At 43.9% G+C, this 25540-nt stretch overlaps 2 protein-coding genes across 2 annotated transcripts in view; both read left to right on the plus strand.

Moving 5' to 3' along the window:
• Positions 1-15449, plus strand: part of THADA (THADA armadillo repeat containing) — a 166197-nt gene extending 150748 nt beyond the window's left edge. The window contains exons 36-37 of the mRNA XM_069852664.1: positions 12919-13085; positions 14282-15449. Coding sequence (XP_069708765.1) covers positions 12919-13085; positions 14282-14620 — 506 coding nt within the window. The 3' untranslated portion in view covers positions 14621-15449. The remainder of the gene's footprint in view (positions 1-12918; positions 13086-14281) is intronic.
• Positions 15450-19882: 4433 nt separating this feature from the next.
• On the plus strand, positions 19883-24178 carry ZFP36L2 (ZFP36 ring finger protein like 2). The gene is made up of 2 exons (XM_069852661.1): positions 19883-20144; positions 20418-24178. The coding sequence occupies exons 1-2, from the start codon at positions 20094-20096 to the stop codon at positions 21798-21800; spliced, it is 1434 nt and encodes a 477-aa protein (XP_069708762.1). The 5' UTR covers positions 19883-20093; the 3' UTR covers positions 21801-24178.
• Positions 24179-25540: the final 1362 nt, after the last annotated feature.

The following is a 25540-nucleotide window of genomic DNA, read 5'->3' on the forward strand; positions in this document are numbered from 1 at the left end:
TAGTGGTGGAGGCTCAACTAGTGCCATCAACGGCGGAGTGAAGTAGAATATAGCCTTTCCTGAAGCAAACTCATTTGAAACATACAGATTGAAAGATGTTAAAGACAAAAGGAGTCTTTCTTTACATAAAAGACATATATGTTTGTGTTAATAAAGGCATGTACCAGTGTGGAGTCTAACTGCAAATTGCATCATTTATTTAAAAGAAAAGAAAAGGAAAAGAGTTCCTTGAGCAGTGAAATGGAGGGAGCTTGTTTTTTTCATTAATGTTTTGCACCTAAGTGCATTTTCTCATCTCTGATGACTGAAGTTTTAGCTTTTCACTAGCTGAGACAGTAATAGGTCTCTCTTCTTTACCCAGCTGGCCTTTTTCATAGAAGCAAGGTTTAATATTTTGTATTCCCTTATCCTTTTTGTTGGACTGGATTGAAATTGTACAGCTGCTTCAGAAGCTGTGGTGGGAAACACGTACACAGAAGTATGCCTGCCGACTTCCTTATTTTGTTAAGAAATGGGACACAAATCCCTTTGATGTTGTTTATTCTTGTAATTGCCAGTCTGATCGAATAGAATATACCAGAGTTGTTATTCTTTTATAAGCATTGAGAGCTCTCTTCATCTTTACCTACGCTCCCACTTCATCCTCCCTGTTTCTTGCATCTTTTTAACAGATCTTGCACCGACTTCTGTAAACTTATTGCCTTCTGCTTTTCTGTCTCCAGCTTCTCCTTATAATTTGTTTTGTAAATTAAATAAAATTTTGTCAACTGCATATTTTTATAAGCAGGGTTGATAATCTGTTGTTAGAGTTGCCTGACACTTCTCATTAGAAAATTCTATTTTTAAGCTATTTGTGTTAATCTAATCCTTAATAGTTGGTGCTGAGATTCTCCGTGCTGCAATTTTTTTCTTTGTTTCAATTATTTGTTTTTATTACAGTAGACAAGATTCTACATAGGAAGTTAAAGGTGAAATATTTATCTTTATGCATGCTACAAAATGAATTGAAGGCCTTTTCTTTTGAATGCTGTGATTCATTTGTGCTTTGGAGCAAGATATTTTTGGTAAAATATGTAATATCTGGCTGAGAAATAGGACTGTAGCATACTATATATGTAGTAAAAACTGAAAGAAGCCTAAAAGATAAAACCTCTGAAGATTTTGGTGATCAGTAAGCATCTTAAATTTCTCTGCTCCTGAAATACTTACCTGTGTTCACAGCAGGGCTACTGAGGGTGCTCTATGCCAGAAGCACCGTGCCTGAGGAGGACTCTGTAGTTGTGGCTGTGAGCAACTCTGGGCCAGGCTGCGATTAGACACTTTAAATGAAAACTGCTACACTTTCAGTAATACCAGCAGGTTGTCAGCAAAACAGGGAAGAATGGGCCTTTGTTTCTGGTTAGGGAAGGGGAAAAAGGTAAATTTACAGAAAAATTCAGTGGACTGATAAAAGCATCAAGTTGAACTGCTGAAAGTAAAGGAATGGGAGGTAGCACTCAGGCTGGCATGGGGAGGAGACTTGCTCTTGCTAATGTGAAAGGAGGGCATAAAGTAGAAGAAAGATCTTTGAAAGTTGTACCAAGAGGGAAACTGAACTGGGTCCAGAAGAGGAATAATGTAGGGAAGAATCAGAACAGATAAAGGACATAAAAAGGGAACATTTTCCTGCATTTTGGGAGTAGTGTAACTGGAGGTAGTTAAGAAGCCAGACAAGGCTTAACTTGTCAAGATCATTAGACCTCTGCTGAGGTATTGTGGGATCTGGTGACTGTAACTAGAAAGAAGACACTGAAAGGGTGCTGTGGGTATACATCCCGTTACCAGTGATATTACTGTTTCCTTAGTTTCAAGCAGCAGATGCCTGAACAGTCAGCCTGGTGGCTCCGCTGTTTCTCTGATTCATGAGCTTCAGCATAATGTCAGGTTATTTGAGTAAGGTATAGATTTCTTTCTGGTTTTTGGAACTTGGAGGATTATACCATATACATTGCCATCCTCCCCACCTCCCCTTTCCCCACACTAGGAATATTATTAAGATTGCAAGGCCAAGTATCCAAAAGATAGAAAATGCAGCTTGAATTCAACTCTCTTGTGCTGCATGTATTAAAAAGCAAGAATAAGTTACACTGTCATTGCTTGGGTATTTTACAGAAGATCTTTTATAATCCAATAGACAAGTCATATTTTCTCTGATGATAAATTGTTAACACACAGTATAGGAAATTATCATCTCCAACAGCACTACTACTTCAGCTGCAAAATTGCAAATTATAAAGCAAGTAAGACCAGGGTCAAGAAAAGGATGAGCCAGAGCCATTTACTGTTGCCTTTGTGATTTGCATTCTATCTCTGCCTCTCCCAGACAGCTGTTTTGTGCAGGCAAGCAAGTCACTCCAACTTTGGAGTTTGGAAAGGAGGTCACTAGTTTGTGGACAGCTTAGCTTGATACCTTGGAGGCATGACTTGCAGAAGTTCAGAGTACACACAACTGAAGCCAGAGGGAAATCCATTTTGAATATTAAATCTTTATAGGACAACGACTACTTCATGAAATAGGTCATAATAATCTATAATCAGTCAAGATTTTTTAATCTTCATGGCTGTCTATTCTGTGTGCAGAAGAGATACTGCCATTTCTTCTTTCATGGGCATCGTATAAATACAGGCTATTGGTGAAGCACTCCCTATCATGATGAATGATTGAGAGTCACATGTTACTTAGCCATTCTTTGACTGTTTAGAATATTTTGGAATATTTGGAATAAGAAAGTTTTAAAGCCATGTGTCAAACGCTTAGAGAATAGAAAGAAAGGTTTCTTCACAGTGGCTGGGAAGTCCCTAGTGTTGCCAAGTTCATGTCTGCATTAATATGTGAGACACAAATGCTTTCATTTTTGTTGTATCTTGTGCAAGGAGCACGTATTCAGTATACTGGGGAGAGCACTCACAGCACTATCTTATTTCCTTCTCAGCTAAAGAGACACAAACCAATTCCTCAAAGGTATTTGAAGGAAATGGAAAAGACAAATGTAAAACCTGTATTAGGCAAGTATACTGGTATCTATGATAGACCATCCACTGAAGAACTGATTACTGATTGAATAATATTTATCAGTCAAAGAGTCTGTGTCTGTATTCACATTATATGTAAGACTAAGCAGCTCCTACTCCTCCTGTAAATTTACTTGGAAGAAGGCTTCAAAGCAATTCATACAAACCATGTTACAATTTGCTGACCCACCTGTGTGTGCCAAGACCTCCAGAATGGTGTCGTATCTGATGCAGATGAAGTTACAGGTAGCTACCTCACTGATGTCTGAGGGAGAGGCATACCATCCAAGTCACTTGGACCCTGATAGAGGATACCCTGGTGACAGCTGGAAGTTTCCCAGCAAGTCGTGACCGAGCCCTTACATATTTAGATGACAGTTGTATGGAAATATCAGAGCCTCAGGTATTTTAGTAAGAGAAAGAAATAAGCCAGAAGATTTCCAAAGAAGTGTGGACCTACCCATGTAAAGGAAAATGTCCTGGATCACTACAGGTGAAAAATCCAGAAGTCATCTAGGAGGCATGAGCTGTGTAAAAGAAAAAGGAGGTGAGTTTCTTGTGAATGTCATCTACTGAAGAAATTTTGAGTCCTGATACTAGAAATGCCTCAGCCACGCTAGGGTGATTAAGATCAGCCTTTATGTTGACAAAAACTTTTGGTAGTAGAGTGAGGAATATGTATGCTGCTTCTAATTTCGGAGTATTTCTGAAAGGAATTGCTGAAACCAGCCCACTTGCAAGTGAAATCACTGGTGCATCATCTTCCCATTGTGAAGAGCAAATGATTCTCTCAAATGTCACCCGTTTTAATAAGTAATATGAAATAAAGATAAAAATTTAATATAAATCATAGTAAAAGCAATCTCTCCCTGTATGGTTTCATTGTAAGACATCAGAGCCTTATCTGAAGACTGAGTTGCTGAGGTTACGCTCAAAAATACCTGCATTCAGAAAGCTGCACATGCACCTGGATCAGATGTTGCATAGTAAGTTAGCAAGTGTCTTCTTTCCTCAGACCTGCTAAATAGCCACAGTTTGCAGGAGTCTGCAACTCTGCGTTGTCCCACCCTTTAGAACAGAACTGCTGCAAGAAGGGTGAGACACACCAATGTAAATTAATGTTCAGGAGAAAATGCAGAAAAAGATCAAAGCATGTTGCAGCCTAAGTGGTCTTGAGTAGTTCTGATCTTTACATGTTAATTAGAACATTCTTCAATAATCTAAAATTATTCTAAACTCCAGTGACTGAAAAGTGAGGAGTTTGCTTAGCAGTTGTTACTAGCTATAACAAGCATGCATCTAGAACAAGGTTTATAGTACTAAAAGAATTAAGTATAGCATTGCATCAGTACCTGTGTAGGGATAAATAGTATTTTTGTGCCTTTATTTGTGTCTTGCAAAAAATTCCACCAACATACACTTTGTAATTCAGACTACTTGGTTTAATTAAAGAAAAAGGAGCACTGAAGCTCATAATTGTCTTAGCATGATTTATTGGTGCGTATGGTACTTGTTAAAATCAGTGGCTTTTGCAGTGGGAACTTTATATTGCTTAATTTCTTCTTAAGGAATTACATTATATAAGAATGTGTAATCACTGAGACTTTTTACTTTGCATTCCCAAATTTATTTCAACATCTTACAAGTTGTTCTTAGTCTACTTCTACAACGTTAGATCATCACATGGATGAAAAAAACATTTGCTTTCTAGAATACAATGCCACTAATTAAAGTTGAAAGTGAATGGACTGAATTAGAATCAGGTCATCTATCAAAGACTGGCTACTGATTATTTACTGACAGCACTTCATTTAGCTGTATTAATTACACAGTGGCACTGTTATGTAAAGTTTATAAGTTGTTATACTTTTGAAAATTAAGAAAGAATAAATGAAAAATAAGTCTATGTGCTTAGTGCTGGAGTATGAAAGTGGTACATGTTAAATGGAGTCTTCATGTGAATAATCTGTTACATGTTTTTTCTCATCAGCATTTTAATTGCAAGTGAGTAAACAGGACAGCAGCTTACCGCTCTTGATAGGGTCCTTATGCAAGCTGTGGTGGTCACGGCTATGACTCCATAGCAATGAAGGACAGCCTGCCTTTCTGTTACTGCTTTAGAAATAGCTTCACATATTGGAGTCTTCTGCCCAAATTGTGCTGGTCTTCAAGTATTATGGTGAGAAGAATTTTGTGTACAGTCTTCTATATTGATTACCCACCTTTTCCTTATTCCTTTATCCCTTAAATGACAAATTTTTCATCACCATTCTCCAGATATTACTCTAAAATCCCACCTATGATACAGAGATAGATTGGTCCTCTGTGTCCGTACAGCAGAGCTATAATACACATCTCATTCACATTTGGTAATCTTCATCAGAGCTAAGCAAAACGTTCCTTAGTTGGAACATGCTAATAACAACAGTCTTCAGTCATATGTTTAGTTCTCGTGGTACTAATTGAAGTGTGGCACTAAGTGAAACTGTGATTATGTATGTTTTTTCAAACATATGTGGTTTTTTTTGAGTTAAAAAACATTCTTGATTTCTCATTAGCAGTGTTTTAAACATTTAGTGGAATATTATTTTTTACCTTTTCAAAAGGAAAAGCATGAGTTCTGTGGGTTTATGCAGGGGGTATTGGTTTTCTGTTGTTTAAATTAGAACATGCTTTTAGGGGGGAGGTTCTGCAAAAGTGGTGATGCAAGTGGTAAAGTCCAAATGTTCATTTCCTCTGACAGATCTGTGAGCTGTGGTTGTTTTGTAATGAAACCCTCTTGAGTACAGGCAGCAAAGCTTGCATGGCAAAAGGAAAAGCTTACGTGTATGCATATACATACTTAAAAAGAAGGGAAAAAAACCCTAGTTATTTAGTTGAAAAATATTGTTTTATTCACATTCCATAAAAAGCCTGAAAAGATGATGAATGTGTGTGCTTTTTTGTTCAAGAACAAACTTTAATATTCTGCTGAGTCCTGAGCTGTAAGTTTCCTCATAATCAGACATGTTATTCACTCAGATCTGTTTATAATCAAAATCAAAGCTGAGAGCAGCGTTACTGCCACTCTACTCGGAGACTGCAACTATTAAGAAATTAGTTCTGATTAGTTTGTTTTGTAATAGTGTTGTGTTTTGACATCGTGTTGCATGATGCCAGGAAGGGCTGCTTTTTAAAGTCATCCTGAAAAAGCACGGCTATAAAGCAGACTTAAGCAGGAAAATGGAAAACAGATGAAGTAGTTGTACGTCATCTAGGGAATGATATTTCTCGAGAGGATAGAAGTGATCTAATCACCTTTGATTTTATGAAACACTATAAAAAGGAATCTGCTTATATGTTAGATTTTACATAAGTGGTCATCTTAAAAAGTGGAAAGTTTGATGTTTGTAACTTAAACTGACACAGTGCAATGAACAAGCACCCTTTCAGGAGCCATCTGCCAACTATCTGGACACAACAGTTACCATTTCTTTATTTTCTTTATTTTTTTTTTTACTTCTTACTTGTCCTCTTTTAATCTTAGTGCTGTAGAGGGTGTTAGCACTGTAACGCTATTTGTGGAATCTGAGTGGGTATGAACACCCCTTTACTTTTTATCTACTGTGACTGCCTTTCTTCTGTCCTGTTTTTCTGGTGGCAAGGCACCTGTGTGTTCCCGTGCTGCAGAGTTGCACAATTCCTTTCTAGCTCAAAGTATTAACATATAAGCAGGTTATTTTGACATAAGAAATTTGGTTTCTAACCTCACTTTATTTACCAGCCTATGTAACTCTTGGGTTGGGCCAGTCAGCTCAGTTCTCTCATATTCAATATGAAGAATAGGGGCAAACTTGATTATTACTTACCACCAAAAAGAAAACCTTCAATGCAACCAAAAGTGATCAGTGATTCAGTAGGTGAGATTTTCCATTTGCAGATCTAGCAGTACAGATATTAGTAACTGCCATGCTGGATCTGCTGTCTTTTGGATGGGAACCTGATCTCTCGCTTGATACTCATCATCTTGTTAAGGAAAAAAAATCAGAAAACCTGAGAGAAATCTCTAGTTTTGTCAAGCAGTCATTTAGTGAGCTTGGTTGATTGAGGTATCCGTGCTTGTCTCTGAAGCAAGAATAACTACCTTATTTTACCAGGATGTTATGAGGTACTATACTGATAGTCACGTTTATACCGAGGTAGGCAGCACATCGTGCAAAAAAGGAAACAAAACTTTACCAGTTTATACCTGGTTGATGTACTTTCTCTAAGTTGAGTTGGAGAACTTACCCTATGTGTTCCCTTGAAAGCATACGTGCTGTTGGTATGCCTTTTTTTGTGAGTCTTTCCCTCAGGACTGTTAACACTAAATCTTCCTTGCAGTTTTACTTCTCTTTATCTCTGTTCTAAACACAGTATACCTTTACAAAAACTGCGTTGCTCTTTGATCTAAAATTAACTTGAGTTAGCTAATTTCCAGTAGAAAACTCATTGCAAAACACTTCGTTAAGCAAGGAATATGTTCAGCTTTTCTATTTTGCCTTTATCATGGTTGTCCTTAAAATCTGTGTATGTGCTCTTAAGACATCCTTTCAGATCCCCATAATATCAGGTTTTAACAGAGAACAATTGTATAGTTGGAGGATGCATAATAGACTACTAGAAGAAATATTTACATCTGGCATGATCAAAGCTTTTGGAGTATGTGAATGTGCATGTGGGAGGTCTAATTTTTATGTGGGTGGATTCACAAAGACTAAAACACTGCAGTACTTAACCCCTTTCCCTTTATGAAAATTCACTTCCTCAAAATGAAAAAAACATGCAGTACCTGATTCTTATCTTTTGTTTTTCATTTCAAGGAGTAGTATTAATTCCTCTGCTTGTAAGTACTTGTTTAAGGCACAGAGAATTTTTTTTCTATTTCAGCCCCTGTAGTGGCTTATTTAGCGAGATACTTATCTTGCTCATGATGATTTTGCATGTTGCAATGTAAACATGTTTTAAATTTTAAAAACTTGATAATTTTAACACTGTTTTGATAGTCCAAAGAACTGTCATGGTAGGAGCACTAATGTATTTTCAGTATTTGGTAACAGGTATGTCTTCAGGTTCAGTTTCTGCTGGTTTAGTTCTTGTGGCAGTAATCAGCTGAGTGGCTTCCAGAAATCTGTCATTTGACATTTTTTATTCAGTTACTTTAAATAGTTACTTCCATTATGAAAGGCTATTAATACTCAACCATTTGTATCATCTCTGTTAGTATTTTGTTTACATGACTGACGGGAAGTTTCACATTATAGCTGACCTGAGCTAACAGCTTGCTGAACAAGGAGGTTTTGCTCTCCCTTTGGCCTCCTCCCTTCCTCACTGCTGCCCTGTGATCTTCCCTTCCCCAGTTCCCAGCTGTACCAATTCTGACTGCGGGGTAACCAGTCCAGCCTGCCAGCCAAGCAGAAGAACCCACATGCCAAGTTGCATGCCAAATTTGTATTCTGCTGTTCTGAGCTTTAACTTAGCAAGTGATGAGCAGAGAACCTGAGCTGGCTGGAGGTAAGCATCAGGAGCCCATGACCCGAGGGAGCTGCGAGGAGAACCACCAGCCCTTTTTGCTTCTGGCGAACCTCCAGCTTGCTCAGACCACTTTCTGAAGTCATAGTGTGAGTCATGAACACAGCATTATGTGCAATATTTGGCTTCTTGAAAATCGGCCCTGTTTTGCAGGCAAAAGATGATGTGAGGAGCAGTTCTTGTAAACAGTCAGTACATCAGTGAAGACACATACATTTATTTTTAGAAGATATACACCTCTTACGGGTATCTTAGAAGATTCTGTACATGCTTACAACACCCATTGCTGCCGTTTGTGGAGCTGGGTGTCAACAAAGCAATAGAAAGTTTTCCCCTCTCACAGCATTTTTTACATATTATATCATGGGTACGTATGTAACACATACATGTTGACGCTCTTGAGAGCAAAGAGACCCTGCAGAGGGATCTAGGCAAACTGGAGAGTGAGAGGCTGGAGAGCAGCCCTGCAGAAAGGGATCTGGGGGTTCTGGTTGATGGCAAGTTGAACATGAGCCAGCAGTGTGCTCTGGCAGCCAAGACGGCCAACCGTGTCCTGGGGTGCATCAAGCACAGCATCGCTAGCCAGTCGAAGGAGGTGATTGTCCTGCTCTTACTCTGCGCTGGTGCGGGCTTACCGCCAGTGTTGTGTGCCAGAGTGTAAAAAGGATATCAAGCTACTGGAGAGTGTCCAGAGGAGGGCCACAAAGCTGGTGAAGGGTCTAGAGGGGAAGTTGTATGAGGAGTGGCTAAAGTCACTTGTTCCGTTCAGCCTGGAGGAGACTGAGAGGGGACCTCAGCAGGTTGCTTCTTCCTCAAAGGGGAAGGAGGAGGAGCAGGTGCTGATCTCTTCTGTCAAGTGACCTATGATAGGACCCAAGGGAATGTCAGGAAGATGTGCCAGGGGAGGTTTCAGTTGAATATTAGGAAAAGGTTCTTCACTCAGAGGGTGGTGGAGCACTGGAACAGGCTCCCCAGGGAAGCAGTCATGACACCAAGCCTAACAATATTCAAGGAAGCATTTGGACAATGTGCTCAGACACATGGTGTAAATGTTGGGGTTGTCCTATGCAGGGACAGGAGTTGGACTCCATGATCTTTGTGTGTTCCTTCCAACTCAAGTCATTCTGTGATTCTGCAACTTTGCTTGCTATTAATTATCTGTATTACTTCAGCACTCAGAAGTTTAAGGAGTTGATATACCTTTTTTTGGACACTTGCTCAATGGTAGTCCCCAAAGCTGATCTTGAACTATTCTGTCATCAAATTTGGGTGAGCTAGTATCAAAGTCAGTTAACGTCAGTGCGCTTTGTAGCTAACAGCAGCTGAGGAAGTGATTCGGAAGTCATGGAGCCATTCCTGATGTTCGGCAGTAGGAGGATGGCATGGGATGGGATAGGCAGATGGAAGCAAAAATTCTTCGTCTGCCAAAGCTTGATCTGTTCTTGAATCTGTGTCAACACCTTAAGTACCAGGAGGCCACTGTGTTAGCTTCTGCAGCACACAGCACAAGGCATGTAGGCTCTTACCCAAATTTTTGAAGCCTAAGTTTCACTGTTGTCAAAGTTGCTTCATTTTTCTCGGGTTTTGATGTCAGAACTGACGCATGAATTTGGTCGATCAGTTAAGAGGTGCCTGCAGTTCACAGAAGGGTGGTCAGCATCTTGGTAGTTTTCAGCATGTTCACATAATAACAGAATTTAGAGGCCTCACATATATGTTTTGGTGCATTTCTCAATAGTCTAGAGTTCTCATGCACAAGGAGAGCCTAACCGTTTGTACTTGAGGTGTCTAGGTCTTAAAAGGAAAAAAAAGAAGCCCCAGAATATAGCAGATGTTTTAAATGTGTGCAGTTGTTACGTATAATCAGTCCTCCAAACCAACAGCTGACTTGAGAAAGACAGCAGTGGGAAATAACATGTTTATTTTGTTTTTTAGCCCCTAGCATCATTTATTTTGCCAAAATTCAAATACAAATAAAGTGACTCAAGCAAGAGATGTTTTATAAATATAGACAATTGTAGGCATTCAGTAATCATCTTAAGACTCCAAATGATCATCAGAATTCAAAAGAGCTGGGTTTAAAATGCTGCATTTTGTAAATATTCTTAGCTGGGATATTTGTTTCAGGTTCAGAACTCCAAGCTCTTTTTTTTTTTTTTTTTCATTTTTATGCTTGCAGTTCTGATTGCCAGTATTTCTGAGGTTCCCACGGCACTTAGAATCATAGAATCATAGAATAACCAGGTTGGAAGAGACCCACCGGATCATCGAGTCCAACCATTCCTATCAAACACTAAACCATGTCCCTCAGCGCCTTGTCCACCCGTCCCTTAAACACCTCCAGGGAAGGTGACTCAACCACCTCCCTGGGCAGCCTGAATTAAACTGTTTTCTACCAAGAGTAAGCACATCAATACAGAGGGGACAAACATTGTATCTGTTCTTTAGACTGGTACAAGTAGGGCACAGCAATGGGGAAAGCAAGTTGGGTTTTGCTGTTGGTTTTGGTGGTGGTGGTGGGTTTTTTTTTAAAAAAAAAAGTTTTGTGAAGAAATGTCAGCAAAAACAATACCTTAAAGAACCCAATACCTAAAATACATGGTGTGGGAATGTTGCTTTGCACTCTAGCAGGCTCTCTTATGGGCAAAGCTGAGGGGTGTCCCAATACAGTGATATGTCTTGATGTGAAAAAAACAGGTTTGAACATTTCATTTTACTGTCTAGCAGAGCCAAACTGTGTATGTAACATTATTAGTGTCACCAGGAGATTGACTGCCTGCCTTCCTGTTGCTTGGTCAAGGGGATTTCCATTTACCCTCATCTAACTCCAAGATAAAGAAGGGACCATCTGTTCTTTCTCCTTCACTCCCTCCCTTATTACAGTCCTTTGTTCTTGTGGTTTCAAACACTAATTCAGCCTCCCTGATGTCCTCGGTACATTGCCTGGTCTGAAAACCACCACATAACCAACATTTCATCAGTCTTTTTTTGCCCTAAGTTGTTTCCTGTGCTTTCTTATCCATTGGCGTATGTATTTCCCTACCTTTGGTGTTTTATCATACATCTCTCTGCTGTGCTTTAGAAAACGTCCTCTAGAAAATCTGCAGCTGGTATTGAGGGCTTGGGACACAGGAGAGGTCCATGTTGCAGCTCTGTATGTAGGTTGTGGAGGACAGGTCTCAGCTGCACTGCTATGTCTGTTTCATAAATAATCACTCTCTTTCATAAGAAATACCTAAAGACACTCAGACAGAAAATGTAAGGTCTGCCTTGTCTGCCTGTATTGATTTTTTTTCCAGATAATTCTGACCCTGCTGTGTTGTCTTCTCATAAGAAGAGAGTGGTGTTTCCTCCTCTGGTCCTCTTTCAGCGTCCCTATTAAAAAAAAAAAAAAAAAAAAGAAAAATTGCATTAATGTTACCAGTAGTGAAACTGGTACCTGTGAACGCAGTCACTGGTGTTCTTGTGCAGATGGGACTTCTGGCATTTTTGTGTACTCCTTTATTGAGGACAGCCCTAGGAACCACACAGTTAAACCAGCATATGCCCAAATGAGAGCAGTGGGGAAGTTTAGGGAAGAAATATGGTGTGGATGATGACTTTGTGTACAGTTCTGGCATGATTTGTCAGTTTCTTTGCACCCTAGGGAAAATACTGTAGCAGCTGATAGCAAAACCTGTATAAATATAGCTCTGTGACGGTACTATAAACAATGTCTGCCTTTCCCTTCTTTAACATCTCCGAGCCTGTCTTGCATGCTTGATATCTCTTACATATGTTTACAGTTGTGTGTATATATATCTCTCTATACATATTTATATGTATGTATATCTTATTTTATATAGAGAGATTGCAGACCTAACAACAATAATTCATTTTCTATCCTAGCCCTTTAAAAACATGCAGTATGTTGTGGGTTTTAAGTTCCAGTGAAACACTGAATCAGACTCGAGGCATGGCTGCAGTTTTGCAAAAATAGTCATCATGTTATAGTGACAGGACCGTGTCTGGAGATGTTTTTCAAACAGACGTCTTTGTATATTTAAACCCAAATTAATGAATGTCAATACAAGGGCAGGAAAAAAAATATTAAGCATCAGCGTTTTCAGTTGTTTCATGTATTATTTTGGAATTGAGAAAAGGCTGAAGTGGCACATAAGTAAACATTTCACGTAAGTTATTTGCAGTATAAGTCCTCATTCTGAATGTGTTTGTGTAAATTTCGCGTCTGTTTTCAAGAAATCATATTTGTGCTGATTTTATCTGAAAACGTTCGTGATCTTGCTATATGTTGTTATGCATATTTTCTCTCAGCAGAGTTTGTACTTAGGATAGTGAATGCTCCAATGGCCTTGGATTTAGCATTTGGCATACTGTGTGAGCTGCTTCAGTGCTGGGGACAGATCCATGCTGGTGTACCAATCCTGCTGGAGTGGCTGCTGGGAGACAGTGATCTGAAAAGAGACTCAGAGGCTTCAGCTCTGGTAATTTTAACAACCAGTTGCTATCTCATTATGGGATCACTACGTTTCTGAAATCTTGTAGTAGGAATAGAATGAAATACCTCAATCTGATGAAGCCAAATGATCACTATCCCAGTATTCGTTGATTTACAATTCTAAAAAAAAATCACATGGACACTACATAAAGTAAATAAATAGAATGTTATGGCTGTTTCCTGGCAACGTCAGCGTAAAATTAAAAATACTAGCAAGCAAACATTGAAATAAATCAAGAGTTACTTAACAAATCATTGTTGACTGAAATATTTTGAGGCTGTAACTAATTGCATTCAGTATCATTGCAGATGATGGCTTGCCTTAAACTCAAACTGCAGTTGTGGGTGCCAGCCACATCTGGCATTTAAGCACAGTTTTCTCCCAACTGCTGGCTTTTCCAGAGTAGTCGTTTAAATAGTTGGTAGCTTTGTGCCACCTTCCACATGACTGGTTCTGTATAGCACACTTAAACAGCCTTCCTCACATCACTCATTGTCTTCAGGAGGATTGTTTACCAAAAGAAAAACGTTGCTACGCTGGTTCTGTAAAACCTAATGCTGTATAACGTGCTCTCTTTGTCTTGAAAAGACTGAAAAAGTCCAAGTAATGCTGGAAGGTGAAGTGGAAGGAGCAGAAGCATCTACAACTTTGAGATGTTTGTTGACAATTAATATGACCCATGAAATATACTATGAATTTTTTCTTATGCTTGTGCTGTAGGTATGCCTTTTTGATGTTTCACCGAGTGATAGAGTTTTCCTTCTTGATTTAATCCATTCAAAAAGCTCCACCATATAGCAAATTACCATAGTGGTTACAGAGAGTTCCCTGTGAAATACAAGACAGTTTCACAGGGAAGGCAAGCACATGTTAAGGATTAGGACTACTACTTACTTCCACTGTTTCCTCAGAGTAATACCATAACTAGCTGATTTCTGAAGGTGAAATTTCTTTAGCAAAGTAGGAAACTTTCTTCTTGTGTTTTCTCAAACCTTTGAAAAATAATGCATATGAATTTTTATGGTGTTTTGTTGGGGTTTTTTTACTATAAAGAAGATAATTCTGTAACAGCCTCTATTGTTATTTATATATATACCTTCTTTCATAGATCTGTTGATTTTCTCATTATTATCAAGAGCACAAATCATTTTCTAATTACTGTTTGGTTTGGTTTTATTAAGGAAGAAGAGGATTACCTGTTTGATAAAGGGGAAGTGAATTTTTGGGCAGAGAAGTTGACTTATGTCCGACAACTTAGTAAGCACCTTTTACAGCTTGTATCAGTGACTCAGCTGACTCTACCAGATCACAAAGAACTTAATCGACTATCAAGAATAGCACTGGACCAAGCCCAGCTTGTTGGGCACCTTCTTGGAAAACTACCTCCTACTCCAGGACTTACCAAAACTGCAGAATTCACAAGATTGACTATTCAAAATGAGAGAATATCGGTCTGCCTTAAAATATTAAATCTGCTGAAGTCTGATGATAGTTGCAAAAATGAAAATCTGGAAAAGTAAGTTATTAAAAGTTCATCCTCAGGGAGCTGTGCATGTTTTACTAGATAGGCAGAGGGACTGAATTCTAACAATGTTCAAGCAACAAGGGATTGCTATAATGACTCCTGTAAACCTGCAACAAAACGAAACAGTTTTCAGGCTAAAACCTTATTTTTAATATATAAGTCAGATGTGCTGTGAGAGATTCTTCCTTTTAAATGCATTTCAAATTTCATTGAGGTGAGCATAGTTTATTATAGAGCTACTGTAGGAAGTCAAGCAGCTAGTATTTTCGTTTCATCCAGGTGCAGGCCACCTGTAGTTCTGTTACATTTTAGCCCAGATTTTTACCTCCTGTATTTTAAAACCAAGAAAAACTTGAATTATTGTCTCCTTTCAAGATGTAGAATGGCAATTATTAAATTAATACGGTATTTCTAAAAGAAAAGAAACAAACCTTGGCTTCTTTGTGAATGACGATTTCATTTCATAGAATAACCAGGTTGGAAGAGACCCACCGGATCATTGAGTCTAACCATCATCGAGTCCATTTGTAGACTACATTTTAAATTTTACTGCACTTTCCTCTGGAGGAAGGCAAGGATTCTCACTTTGGTAGTAACCTTGTGTGCAGGTGGAAACAGCATTAGTTAATCTTCTGTATGCCTCTTTTTTTTCTTGTAAATCAAATTACTTCTATAAAATTGCTCTAAAAATGAAGACTGCTGTGTTCAAAATAAAGCAGCTGTTCCACTTGGAACACAAACGTTTCATCTTTACTTCAAAACACCTTGCTTTGCAAGCAGTCTTGGGAAGTCAGGTCCTGACTGACCGACTGTCATCAGGCCTCCAAAAGTGTACCTGAAGCGATTGCATGCTGGTTGCTTTTAGGAGATGCTGTCCCCGGTGCAGAATATACCAAGTGCTCAACAGTCTGGAACACAAAAATGTTGGTTGCGCTTCGCTAAAGTGTTTTTCTGGGAACCGAGATTGGTTTCCGATATTAAAATGAGACATTGAAAATAAATATTTATTTTAAAGGGGTATGTTATGTGGTTTTAGACAAGGGCTGTGACCATCTTTGGCTCTAGAATAGCCAGGCAGGGCTGAAACGACGACCTGTGTCGGTATACATCGCTACCTCAGCCTCCTTGGAAGACAAACGTGTGCAGCAAACGATTATTTGCTTTCAGTCTCTACACGTAATCGTGCATTAGCACAGTGTAGTCGTAAATCTTGATGACGATACCGGTAATTAGCAGTTCTCCCACGGCCGCTGCCGCAGCGGGAGCTCCGCCTGTTGCCCCGCGCGTCCAGCAGGTGGCGCTGCGGCACCGCCGTGCGCCCGCACCCGGGTCTGGCTTAGCTGCGGTGCTGCGATCCAGCCTAACCTCACCGGAGTCTGGCTTAGCTGAGATCCAGCCTAACCCCAGCGGGGTCTGGCTTAGCTGTGGTGCTGAGATACAGCCTAACTTCACCAGGGTCTGGCTTAGTTGCGGTGCTGAGATCAGCCTAACCCCACCGGGGTCTGGTTTAGCTGTGGTGCCAAGGTCCAGCTTAACTTCACCAGGGTCTGGCTTAGCTGTGGTGCTGAGATCCAGCCTAACCTCACTGGGGTCTGGCTTAGCTGCGGTGCCAAGGTCCAGCCTAACCTCACCGAGATCTGGCTTAGCTGCGGTGCTGAGGTCCAGCCTAACCTCACTGGGGTCTGGCTTAGCTGCGGTGCTGAGGTCCAGCCTAACCTCACCGGGATCTGGCTTAGCTGTGGTGCCAAGGTCCAGCCTAACCTCACTGAGATCTGGCTTAGCTGCGGTGCCAAGGTCCAGCCTAACCTCACCGAGATCTGGCTTAGCTGCGGTGCTGAGGTCCAGCCTAACTTCACCGGGATGTGGCTTAGCTGTGGTGCTGAGGTCCAGCCTAACCTCACCGGGATGTGGCTTAGCTGTGGTGCTGAGGTCCAGCCTAACCTCACCGGGATGTGGCTTAGCTGTGGTGCTGAGGTCCAGCCTAACTTCACCGGGATGTGGCTTAGCTGTGGTGCTGAGGTCCAGCCTAACCTCACCGAGATCTGGCTTAGCTGCGGTGTCAAGGTCCAGCCTAACCTCACCAGAGTCTGGCATCACTGTGGTGCCACGGTCTGCCTTTGCTGTTGTTCCAGTATCTACTGTAACCCTGCCAGGGTCCAAAGTTGCTGTGGTGCCAGGGTCCAAAGTGGCTGTGGTACCAGGGTCTGGCTCAGCCGCAGCAGTGCTGGACTTACCCTCATCAGCTTGGTGCTGCAGTGCCTGACAACCAGTTGCTTCCCATTTCTTGATTACGAATACAAATCTTCTGTAAATCAGGATAAGCTTCCAAATTAGGTTTACGGAACATCTGAAAACTGCACAAGATGAAGCTATTACTAAAAAGAAGATAATTTAGGAACAACAGTTTAAATACTTCCTGTACGTTTCCAGGATTCAGGGTTAGTTATACGGTAAGTAATTTACAATGATATGTGAGAGTTTAGACGGCAAAAGGCAAATGTTAGAATCTGAGATGAAAAGATGTTTCATAGAATGCACATTACCCAACTTAACAACTGTTAACTGTGAGTTAGGATAAAGATTAATTTGTTTGGATCTGTTTTGAGCTCCTGGGGAAAGAACAGCCCAGATTATGTCTGGAAGCCAGTCTTAAAAATAGTCAATACCTGTACTATTAATTAACAGCTGCCGGTTTTACCACACCTTGCCAACATTTTTGAACTAGTGCAGTAACAGCTTTTATCGTAGAAAACAAACAGAACTTTGTATAGTACCAGAATTACCATTCGGTTATATGACCTTGCTCATGTCAGTGGTTAGCACAAGGCTCTCTAGTAACGCGGGCAGTTTTCTTATTGGATGGAATCTGAAGTGCCTGTGTTTATATATTCAGTATTGACAAATGTATAAATGTAGACAGGTAACTGCATAGTAGTAGATCCACAGTGACCATAGCACTTAAGCAACTTTGTGAAGCCTTGAGGACTTGGTTAATCGGTAAACCGAATAGCTCAAAACCCCAGTCTTCCTTATCAAGGTTTCAGAACGTAACCAAAGGCTCCGTCATCCCGCCTTGCTTTACAAGAGAGCAAATAAAAGAATTATATCAGCGCACTTACATTTCACCAGACACTGCCGGTGACTTGAGTTACCTGATGGGGACCTTTAAACCCTAAGCAGAAATTGCAGAAGAGGGTTAGCAGAATTTTACAGTGGAGTATTATCTGCCCATGTGTTTGATCCAGGCCAGTTTATCAAAGTGTTCCTCCAAATGATGGTGACACATTGCTCCTTGCGTGATTATCAGCATAAACTGTTTTCTTGGATCAGCAGACGGAGGGCTGGCAGTGCGGTCTGCACCACAGAGATGTTCGGGAGGAGGAAGAGTGTGATCTTGGGTCAGTAGGCCACTGAATCCAAGTGGGCTGGGATGGCATTTATGGGAAAAGGTGCCCATTAATGGGAACCGATGCGCATTAGGGCTGGTTTCAGGCTGGACATAAGGAAAAAAAAATTCACGGAAAGGGTCACTGGGCACTGGAACAGGCTGCCCAGGGAGGTGGTTGAGTCACCTTCCCTGGAGGTGTTTAAGGGACGGGTGAACGAGGTGTTGAGGGTCATGGTTTAGTGATTGATGGGAATGGCTGGACTGATCCAGTGGGTCTTTTCCAATCTGGTGATTCTGTGATTCTATGATCCCCGTCAGTGCCGCTTCCAGGGAGGTTCCCGGTGGAGGGGCAGCGCCTTAGGCTGCACCCTTTCCGCAGGCCCGGGAAAGGCGGGAGGCATCCCGATCCCGGCTTGGGGAGCCTGGGAGAGCCGGCGGTGCGGGCGCTAGGGGGTGGCAGATCCCCGCGCAGCCACCCCGTCCCGCCCAGCGCCGGCGAGCCCGAGGGAAGGGTGAAAAACGACCCTTGAGCTTTTTATCCCCCAATCCTCGTTTTTCCTGCGCTACGTTTATTTTTTTTCTTTTTTCTTTTTTTTTTTTTCCCCGATTCTCGTTGCTACGCTCAGCCTTAGCCTCGCAAGCTGGGCTTTCTCCTCCCTGGGTGACCCTGCAGCAGCCGGTCCCACGGCGCTCCCGGCGTTTCCCGCCCGCTTCCTTCCCTCCCTCCCTCCCTCCCGCATCCTTGGGGCTGGAAGGGGAAGACAGGAACCAAATGGGAGCGCGAGCCGCATGGCGGCGGGCGAATGTGAAAAGCTGACCGTGAAAAAACTGCTCCAATGCACCCCCCCCGCCCCTCCCCCGAGCTGCTATTTTTCCTTGCAAATGCGATTTCAAAGTTCCTGCTGACGTGGTCAGCTTTGCACCCTTGCGTTTCCAGCGCCTGGCATGCCAGCTCGGAAGCTAAAACAGGATCAAACGCCTTTGGTGGTTTTAGCAGCAATAAAACTTCACGCTGTTCCGTCCATTTTGCCCTTCCCATTTGTCCCGGGGCTGAGCAAAAAGAAAAAAGAAAAAAAAAAAAACAACAAAAAACGGGTGGAGACGGGGAGCGGGCGCAGCTTTTTCCACGTCGCGTTCGCGCAGCGTTATCGGGGCGGGGGAGGAGGGTGTTTTACGCGGCGGCTCCTTGGCTCAAAGCCCGCTCCCGGCCCGGGAAAAGGAGTCCCGGCAGCAGGGACACGCCGCGGCCTTCGCCCCCGTCCCGGCGGAGGCGGCGGGAGGCGCTGCCGGGGCCGGACGAGTGGCTGCGGGTCACAAGATCTCAGGGGAGCGGGAGGGAGGGAGGGGAACGCGTGGAGTAAGGGGGGGGCGGTGCAGGGTTAACGCCGGCTCCGAGCCCGCCGCCCGCCTCCCGAAGTGCGAACGGAAAGCGAACAAAAAAAAAAAAACAACTCGAACCTCCCTTAAAAAACGAGGAGGGGGGAAGCGGCCCATCCCGTGCCCAGCCGCCGTCCCGGGGCCAGCGCGGGGGCCCGAGCTTTTGTTTCAAAGCAATTACGTGGCAAAGGTTTATTTTCGGTGGGTCGGGAGGGGAGAGGTGTCCCCGGGAACCCGCGCCCCCGCCCCGCCCGACCCGGGGGGGCGCCGGGACAGCGGCGCGAAGGCGCGGGGGGCTAGCCGGAGAGGGGACGGGAGAGAGGGAAGAAGGCGGGGGGGGGGGGGGGGGGGAGGGAAAGCGGGGGGAGACGGCGAAGAGGCAACCGCCCGCCCCGGCTGACAGCCCGGCCCCCTGCGCGGCTCGGGGCGGGCGGAGCCGGCGCCGCCCCGCGGGCCGCGGCGCGTTTATACGGGAGCGGCGCGGGGAGCCGCTGAGTTCCCGCAGTTCGCCCGCTGCCGCGCAGCTGTCGTCGCCGCCTCGGCCCGGCACCCGCCGTCCTGCCGGGAGGGAGACCGCGGGGACCTTTCCGGATCTCAAGCTGAACGGCCCCCTCTCCCGCTTAGTCGTGGCTTTTCCAAACCCTCCGAGGACAGCGGGATCTTTCGGTCCTTCCTGTATTTCCGACCATTACAGGATCTAGAAATGTCGACGACGCTTTTATCCGCCTTCTACGACATTGACTTCTTGTGCAAGGTAGGGAGGGCGGCTCGGGTCTCGGCGGGACGGTGGATGGACGGCTGGGAGAGGCGAGGTCTCCGGGGGTTGGGGGCTGTGGGTCTATATCAGGGCGTCGAGCCGCGGTGCAGGGAAGAACTGGTTGAGGAAGTTTAGGACGGCGGAGGGAGGGGGGTGTGTTTCTCCTGGCTCCGCAGCGGCCGCGCCGTCGGGGCCGGTGTGGCTGGGCTGGCGGTCATCCTGCGACACCTTGTCTCTCTCCCCGCTCCCTGTCTTCCCCCGCCCCGGCAGACGGAGAAGTCCCTGACCAACCTCAACAGCATGCTGGACAAGAAAGCCGTGGGGACCCCGGTGGCCCCCACCAGCTCCAGCTTCGCGCCGGGCTTCCTGCGGCGGCACTCGACCAGCAACCTGACGGCTCTGGCCGGCGGCGGCTCCAAGTTCCCCAGCCCCACCGGCTCCAGCTCTTCGTCCGCCTCTTCCTCTTCCTCCTCGTCGTCGTCCTCCTCCTCCTCTTCGTTCGGCAGCCTGAAGGAGACGGGCTCCGGCGGCGGCGGCGGCAGCCCCACGACCCTGCTCAACAAGGAGAACAAGTTTCGGGACCGCTCGTTCAGCGAGAACGGCGAGCGCAGCCAGCACCTCATGCAGCAGCTCCAGCAGCAGCAACAGGCGGCGGCCGGCAAGGGGGGCGGCTCGGGGGGCGGCGGCGGGGCCCCTATCAACTCGACCCGGTACAAGACGGAGCTGTGTCGGCCCTTCGAGGAGAGCGGCGCCTGCAAGTACGGCGAGAAGTGCCAGTTCGCGCACGGCTTCCACGAGTTGCGCAGCCTCACCCGCCACCCCAAGTACAAGACTGAGCTCTGCCGCACCTTCCACACCATCGGCTTCTGCCCCTATGGGCCGCGCTGCCACTTCATCCACAACGCGGACGAGCGCCGCCCGGCGCCCGGCGCGGGCACCGCGGCCCCGCCCCACGCCCCGCACCCCGCCGGCAGCACCGGCGACCTCCGCGCCTTCGCGCCCCGCGACCACGCGCTGAGCGGCGGCGGCGGCTTCGGGCACCCTCGCGGCGGCGACCGCCCCAAGCTCCACCACAGCCTGAGCTTCTCCGGCTTTTCCGCCCACCACCAGCACCACCACCACCCGCCGCCGCACCACGGCCCCGCCGCCGCTGCCCACCCGCCGCCCGGCGGCCGCCCGGACGCGGCGCTGCTGGAGAGCCCCGGCGGGTCCCGCACGCCGCCGCCCCCCGCCTCCGGCCCGTACTGCGAGGAGCTGCTCTCCCCGCCCTGCGCCAACAACGCCTTCGCCTTCTCCGGGCAGGAGCTGGGCAGCCTCATCGCCCCCCTCGCCCTCCACACCCAGAACTTCGCCGCCGCCGCCGCCGCGGCCGCCGCCGCCGCCGCCTATTACCGGTGCCAGCAGCAGCCGCAGCCCGCGGGGGGCTGCCCGCCGCCCCCGGCCTCGCCGCCCTTCAGCTTTCAGCCCCTCCGCCGCCTCTCCGAGTCGCCCGTTTTCGACGCGCCGCCCAGCCCCCCGGACTCCCTCTCCGACCGGGAGAGCTACCTGAGCGGCTCCCTCAGCTCCGGGTCCCTCAGCGGCTCCGAGTCGCCCAGCCTGGAGTCGGGGCGCCGCCTGCCCATCTTCAGCCGCCTCTCCATCTCCGACGACTAGGGGCGAGGCGGGACCCGGGCCGCAAGTAAGTTACCGAGCGAAGAAACCGAATCCTTCTCTTCTTCCTTCTTTATTTTTTTTTGGTTTTTTATATATATCTATATATATCTTATCTATATATACACCGAGAGCTGAACAAAAACGAAAAGCGTTTCGCAAAAGGGCAAATGACACGAACTGAACAAACCTATTTTTATAGAGAGACCTTGGAAGAAGGGGATTTTTTTTTCGTGGTTTATTTTGTCGTTGTTGTACTTTGGAGACAAGTTATGATGTGCACCAGCAGCAGCCATTCCATCTGTGTTCAAAAGAAAAAAAAAACACCAACAAAAGAAAGAGTATTAGAGAAAAATAATAATTAAAAAAAGAGACGCCACCAGAAAGCAACAAACAAGCCGGGGGGCGCCAGTCCTGCCTGTCCACCTCCTCGAAACCTTCAGACACGCAGGAAAAATAAGTTACAAACTAGTTTGTCTTTCAATCCAGTTTGTATAAAAACACAGAACGTACTAAACCTATAAGCTTTTTTAAAAAAAAAGAAAAATCCAACATCCTGCCAAGAATATGCCTTGATAACAACCTTCTTTTTTTATATATCTATATATTATTATAACAAATGCTAAAAACCTTCATTCCAAAGTTTAATATTGGTTCCATTGCCACCACTTAGTGGATGTTTGGCTTAGAACAATTTTTTTGTTGTTGTTGCTTTATTTGGAAGCACTCAGCTGAGTTTAGTTTGTAATTGTTGGAGAATAACTGCTGATTTTTTTTTTAAATTTTTTTTTTAGCCGTTCCGAGTTGATTGCATGAATGAGTCACTGCACACAACTCAATATGAAACTATTTAACTTATTTATTATCTTGTGAAAAGTATACATTGGTAATTTGTTCATACTGTATTTATCAGGTATGATGAAAAGCAATAGATATATATTCTTTTATTATGTTTAAATTATGATTGCCATTATTAATCGGCAAAATGTGGAGTGTGTTCTTTTCACAGTAATATATGCCTTTTTGTAACTTCACTTGGTTATTTTATTGTAAATGAGTAAAATTCTTAATTTAAGAGATTGTATGTAATATTTATTTCATTAATTTCTCTCCTTGTTTACGTAAATCTGAAAGATTGCATGGTTTCTTTATAGAAATCGGTCTCGATGCTGTGGAAGTAGTTTGAGGAATTTCTATGGGTTTTTTTTAGAATGTAAATGGTTGTAGCCCGTCCGAGTTAAAAAAAAAAAAAAAAACCAAGAAAACAGAAAAAAAAAGACTGACTTGGCAATCAGACTTCGAAGTGGCAAATCTAATTCAGACTTGTTTAAAGTAACCAAAAAGTATTTGTTGTTGCCTAACTCCACCAATCACACTGTGATAGTCTCAAAGTATGTAGCAATAATTGGGGGTCCCAGTATTATGTCTTGCAGTGCCTTCGTGAGGGTCCATGCTTGCCTTAAATCTCTCTCAACCAAATAAGTATTTTTCTTAAAGCTTGAGATAATTTGAATGTAGGGATGGGTTTTAACTAGAGTAAAATTTTGCCACTCTCTTATTTTATAAGAATGGAGGCCATCTTTGGATCTGAAATTTTATACAGTACACGAGCATATCTTGTTTAACTGAATTCCAAAACTTGTAAGTTTGGTTTTGTTTTTTTTCCTTATGTAGAAAGTCGGGAGTTTTCCAAAACTTTCCTGGATGGTGGATGAATGAGCAGTAGCTTAGTTTTGTTTGTACATAGGTACAGATTGAGCACTATGTACTCTTTTGGACTACTTTAACAGAAGTATGTTTTGAATGTAACTAAAGGATAAGTCAACTTGAGTTGTAATATATTTTTCGGGAGTCAGTTCACTACAAATTGTGTGAGACTGTAAACTTTGTACTGTAAATGTTTTGTAGTTCTCCCAATAAAATTTTTTTGGAAAAAAAAAAAAGAAGAAAGAAAACACCCTTCAAAGTGTTGAAGCCCTGTCTGCCAGGCGGGGAGTATTTCTTGCTAAACCATGCCACCCCCTCATCACAAATATGTCTAGCTACAGATTAACCAGTTTGCACTGCAGCTCCAGTTTGCTCCTGCAGCAATCACTGGTTGCCAGCCAAAGCTAATACATGCTTCCAGAAGGTTCGGGAATATTAGTAGTGTACTCTATTTTGCTTTTAAACAAATGATTTTTTTTTTTTTTAATTAAAAAGGGTGAGGGATCAAATCCTTGCTGCTTGTAGGTTAACAGCTGGAGTGGAAAAATCTAGTAATGGCATTTATCAACTGCATGGCTTGTGGGAGCGCATGGAGGTGCCATTAGCCTTCCTGGCTGGTTTGGAGTAAGGAGGAAATGGCAGTTTGGGTAATAAAAAGGCACAATTAAAGTTTACCCTTTGTCCCAAAAGCTTTGTTCTCTTCACTTGCAGGAATGCGGACTTCTGCTTCAGCGCTCCCGTATCAGTGTTAATCAGGCTAGCATTAAACGTGTTAATCAGTTTTCAGGGCTTGAATTTTAAACAAATTGCCTTTCTGGGAGTGTATTCATATAACAAAATACTCAGCAGTCTGGGGACTGTTCTGTTCATTAATGCTGGAGGAATTTTCTTTGCTAATAACTCCTGCTCTTCATTCCCTTATCCCAATCACTTTAAGTTGTGATTTCTGCCGGCTTGCTTTTGTTCTTTTGTCATACTAATAATAAATTTTACCGTTACGGCAACTCTGTGCTGCCTGGACTGCCCAGTACTTTCTATAAATACAGGTTAGAATGTAATACCGTTGCCATATGTTTGTGTAACAAACCTTGGACTGACTCTTAGTTTAAAATTAAAACAAATGTAAGCAATGTATGACAACACAGCCCAGCTATAGTGATCAGTGATCCATCTTTTTTTTTAATTTTTTTTTTTTTTAATAGATCAGTGACGCTTTGGCTCACAGTTGCTCTCTTTGATTCCCAGCGTAACTTCTTAGTGCTGCCTGCATAGTAGTGCTGAGGACAGTGGGGTCCTTTCCTGGGTGTCCCTGGTACAGATACCAGGACTGCAAGGAGGAGGAGGAGTCCTCCAGTATTTTACAGGGACAGGGAGTTGGCTGTTAGTTCGGTGCACTCCTAAGCTGATGCCTTAACTCACTTGAGATTTTGAAAATTGTCAGGCTACAACTGCATTCATTGGGAGTGCATGTCTCATTTAGTTTCAGATTTTCTTCCTTCCCTAGGCATGTTTTTCACTCCTCTCTTGCCCACATCTTCCCCCGAGCCTGTCTTTTTCTTGCCACGGTAGATAAGGACCTTATTTATTACTATATTTTACGTATCTAGGGCAGCTGTACCACACCAGCACGGTACTTCCGTCTTCCCTGGCTGGAAGAAGAGCCCTGAAAGCTTTCTAAGTGTTTTGTGCGTTAAAAAGGCTGCCGGGAAGGGATGGGTGGCAGCCCACAAGTGTCTCCCAGCAGGCAATTGGCGTGCCAGTAACTGTGGGGAGACCGGGCGGTCTGAACCACCCTCTGCCCTGCTCCAAGGGAGGGGTGCTCTGAGGCCACCCGTCTTGCACCCTGTTCTGTTTGTATCTGCAAAACTGTACTGCAAAACAATCTGTTGCAGCGTTACGGGCCACTGTTAAGAAAACCAGAAGTCCTTGAACTGGGAAGATAAGTGCCTGTTTCTCGGGCTGCACAATCAAGTGTTAACCTTTAAACTGGTGACTTATTTTGTTGATTTAAGCAAATGTTCTCTTGCTTTCATTTC

Source organism: Phaenicophaeus curvirostris, chromosome 2 (assembly GCF_032191515.1).
Source record: "Phaenicophaeus curvirostris isolate KB17595 chromosome 2, BPBGC_Pcur_1.0, whole genome shotgun sequence".
Taxonomy (NCBI): Eukaryota; Metazoa; Chordata; class Aves; order Cuculiformes; family Cuculidae; genus Phaenicophaeus; species Phaenicophaeus curvirostris.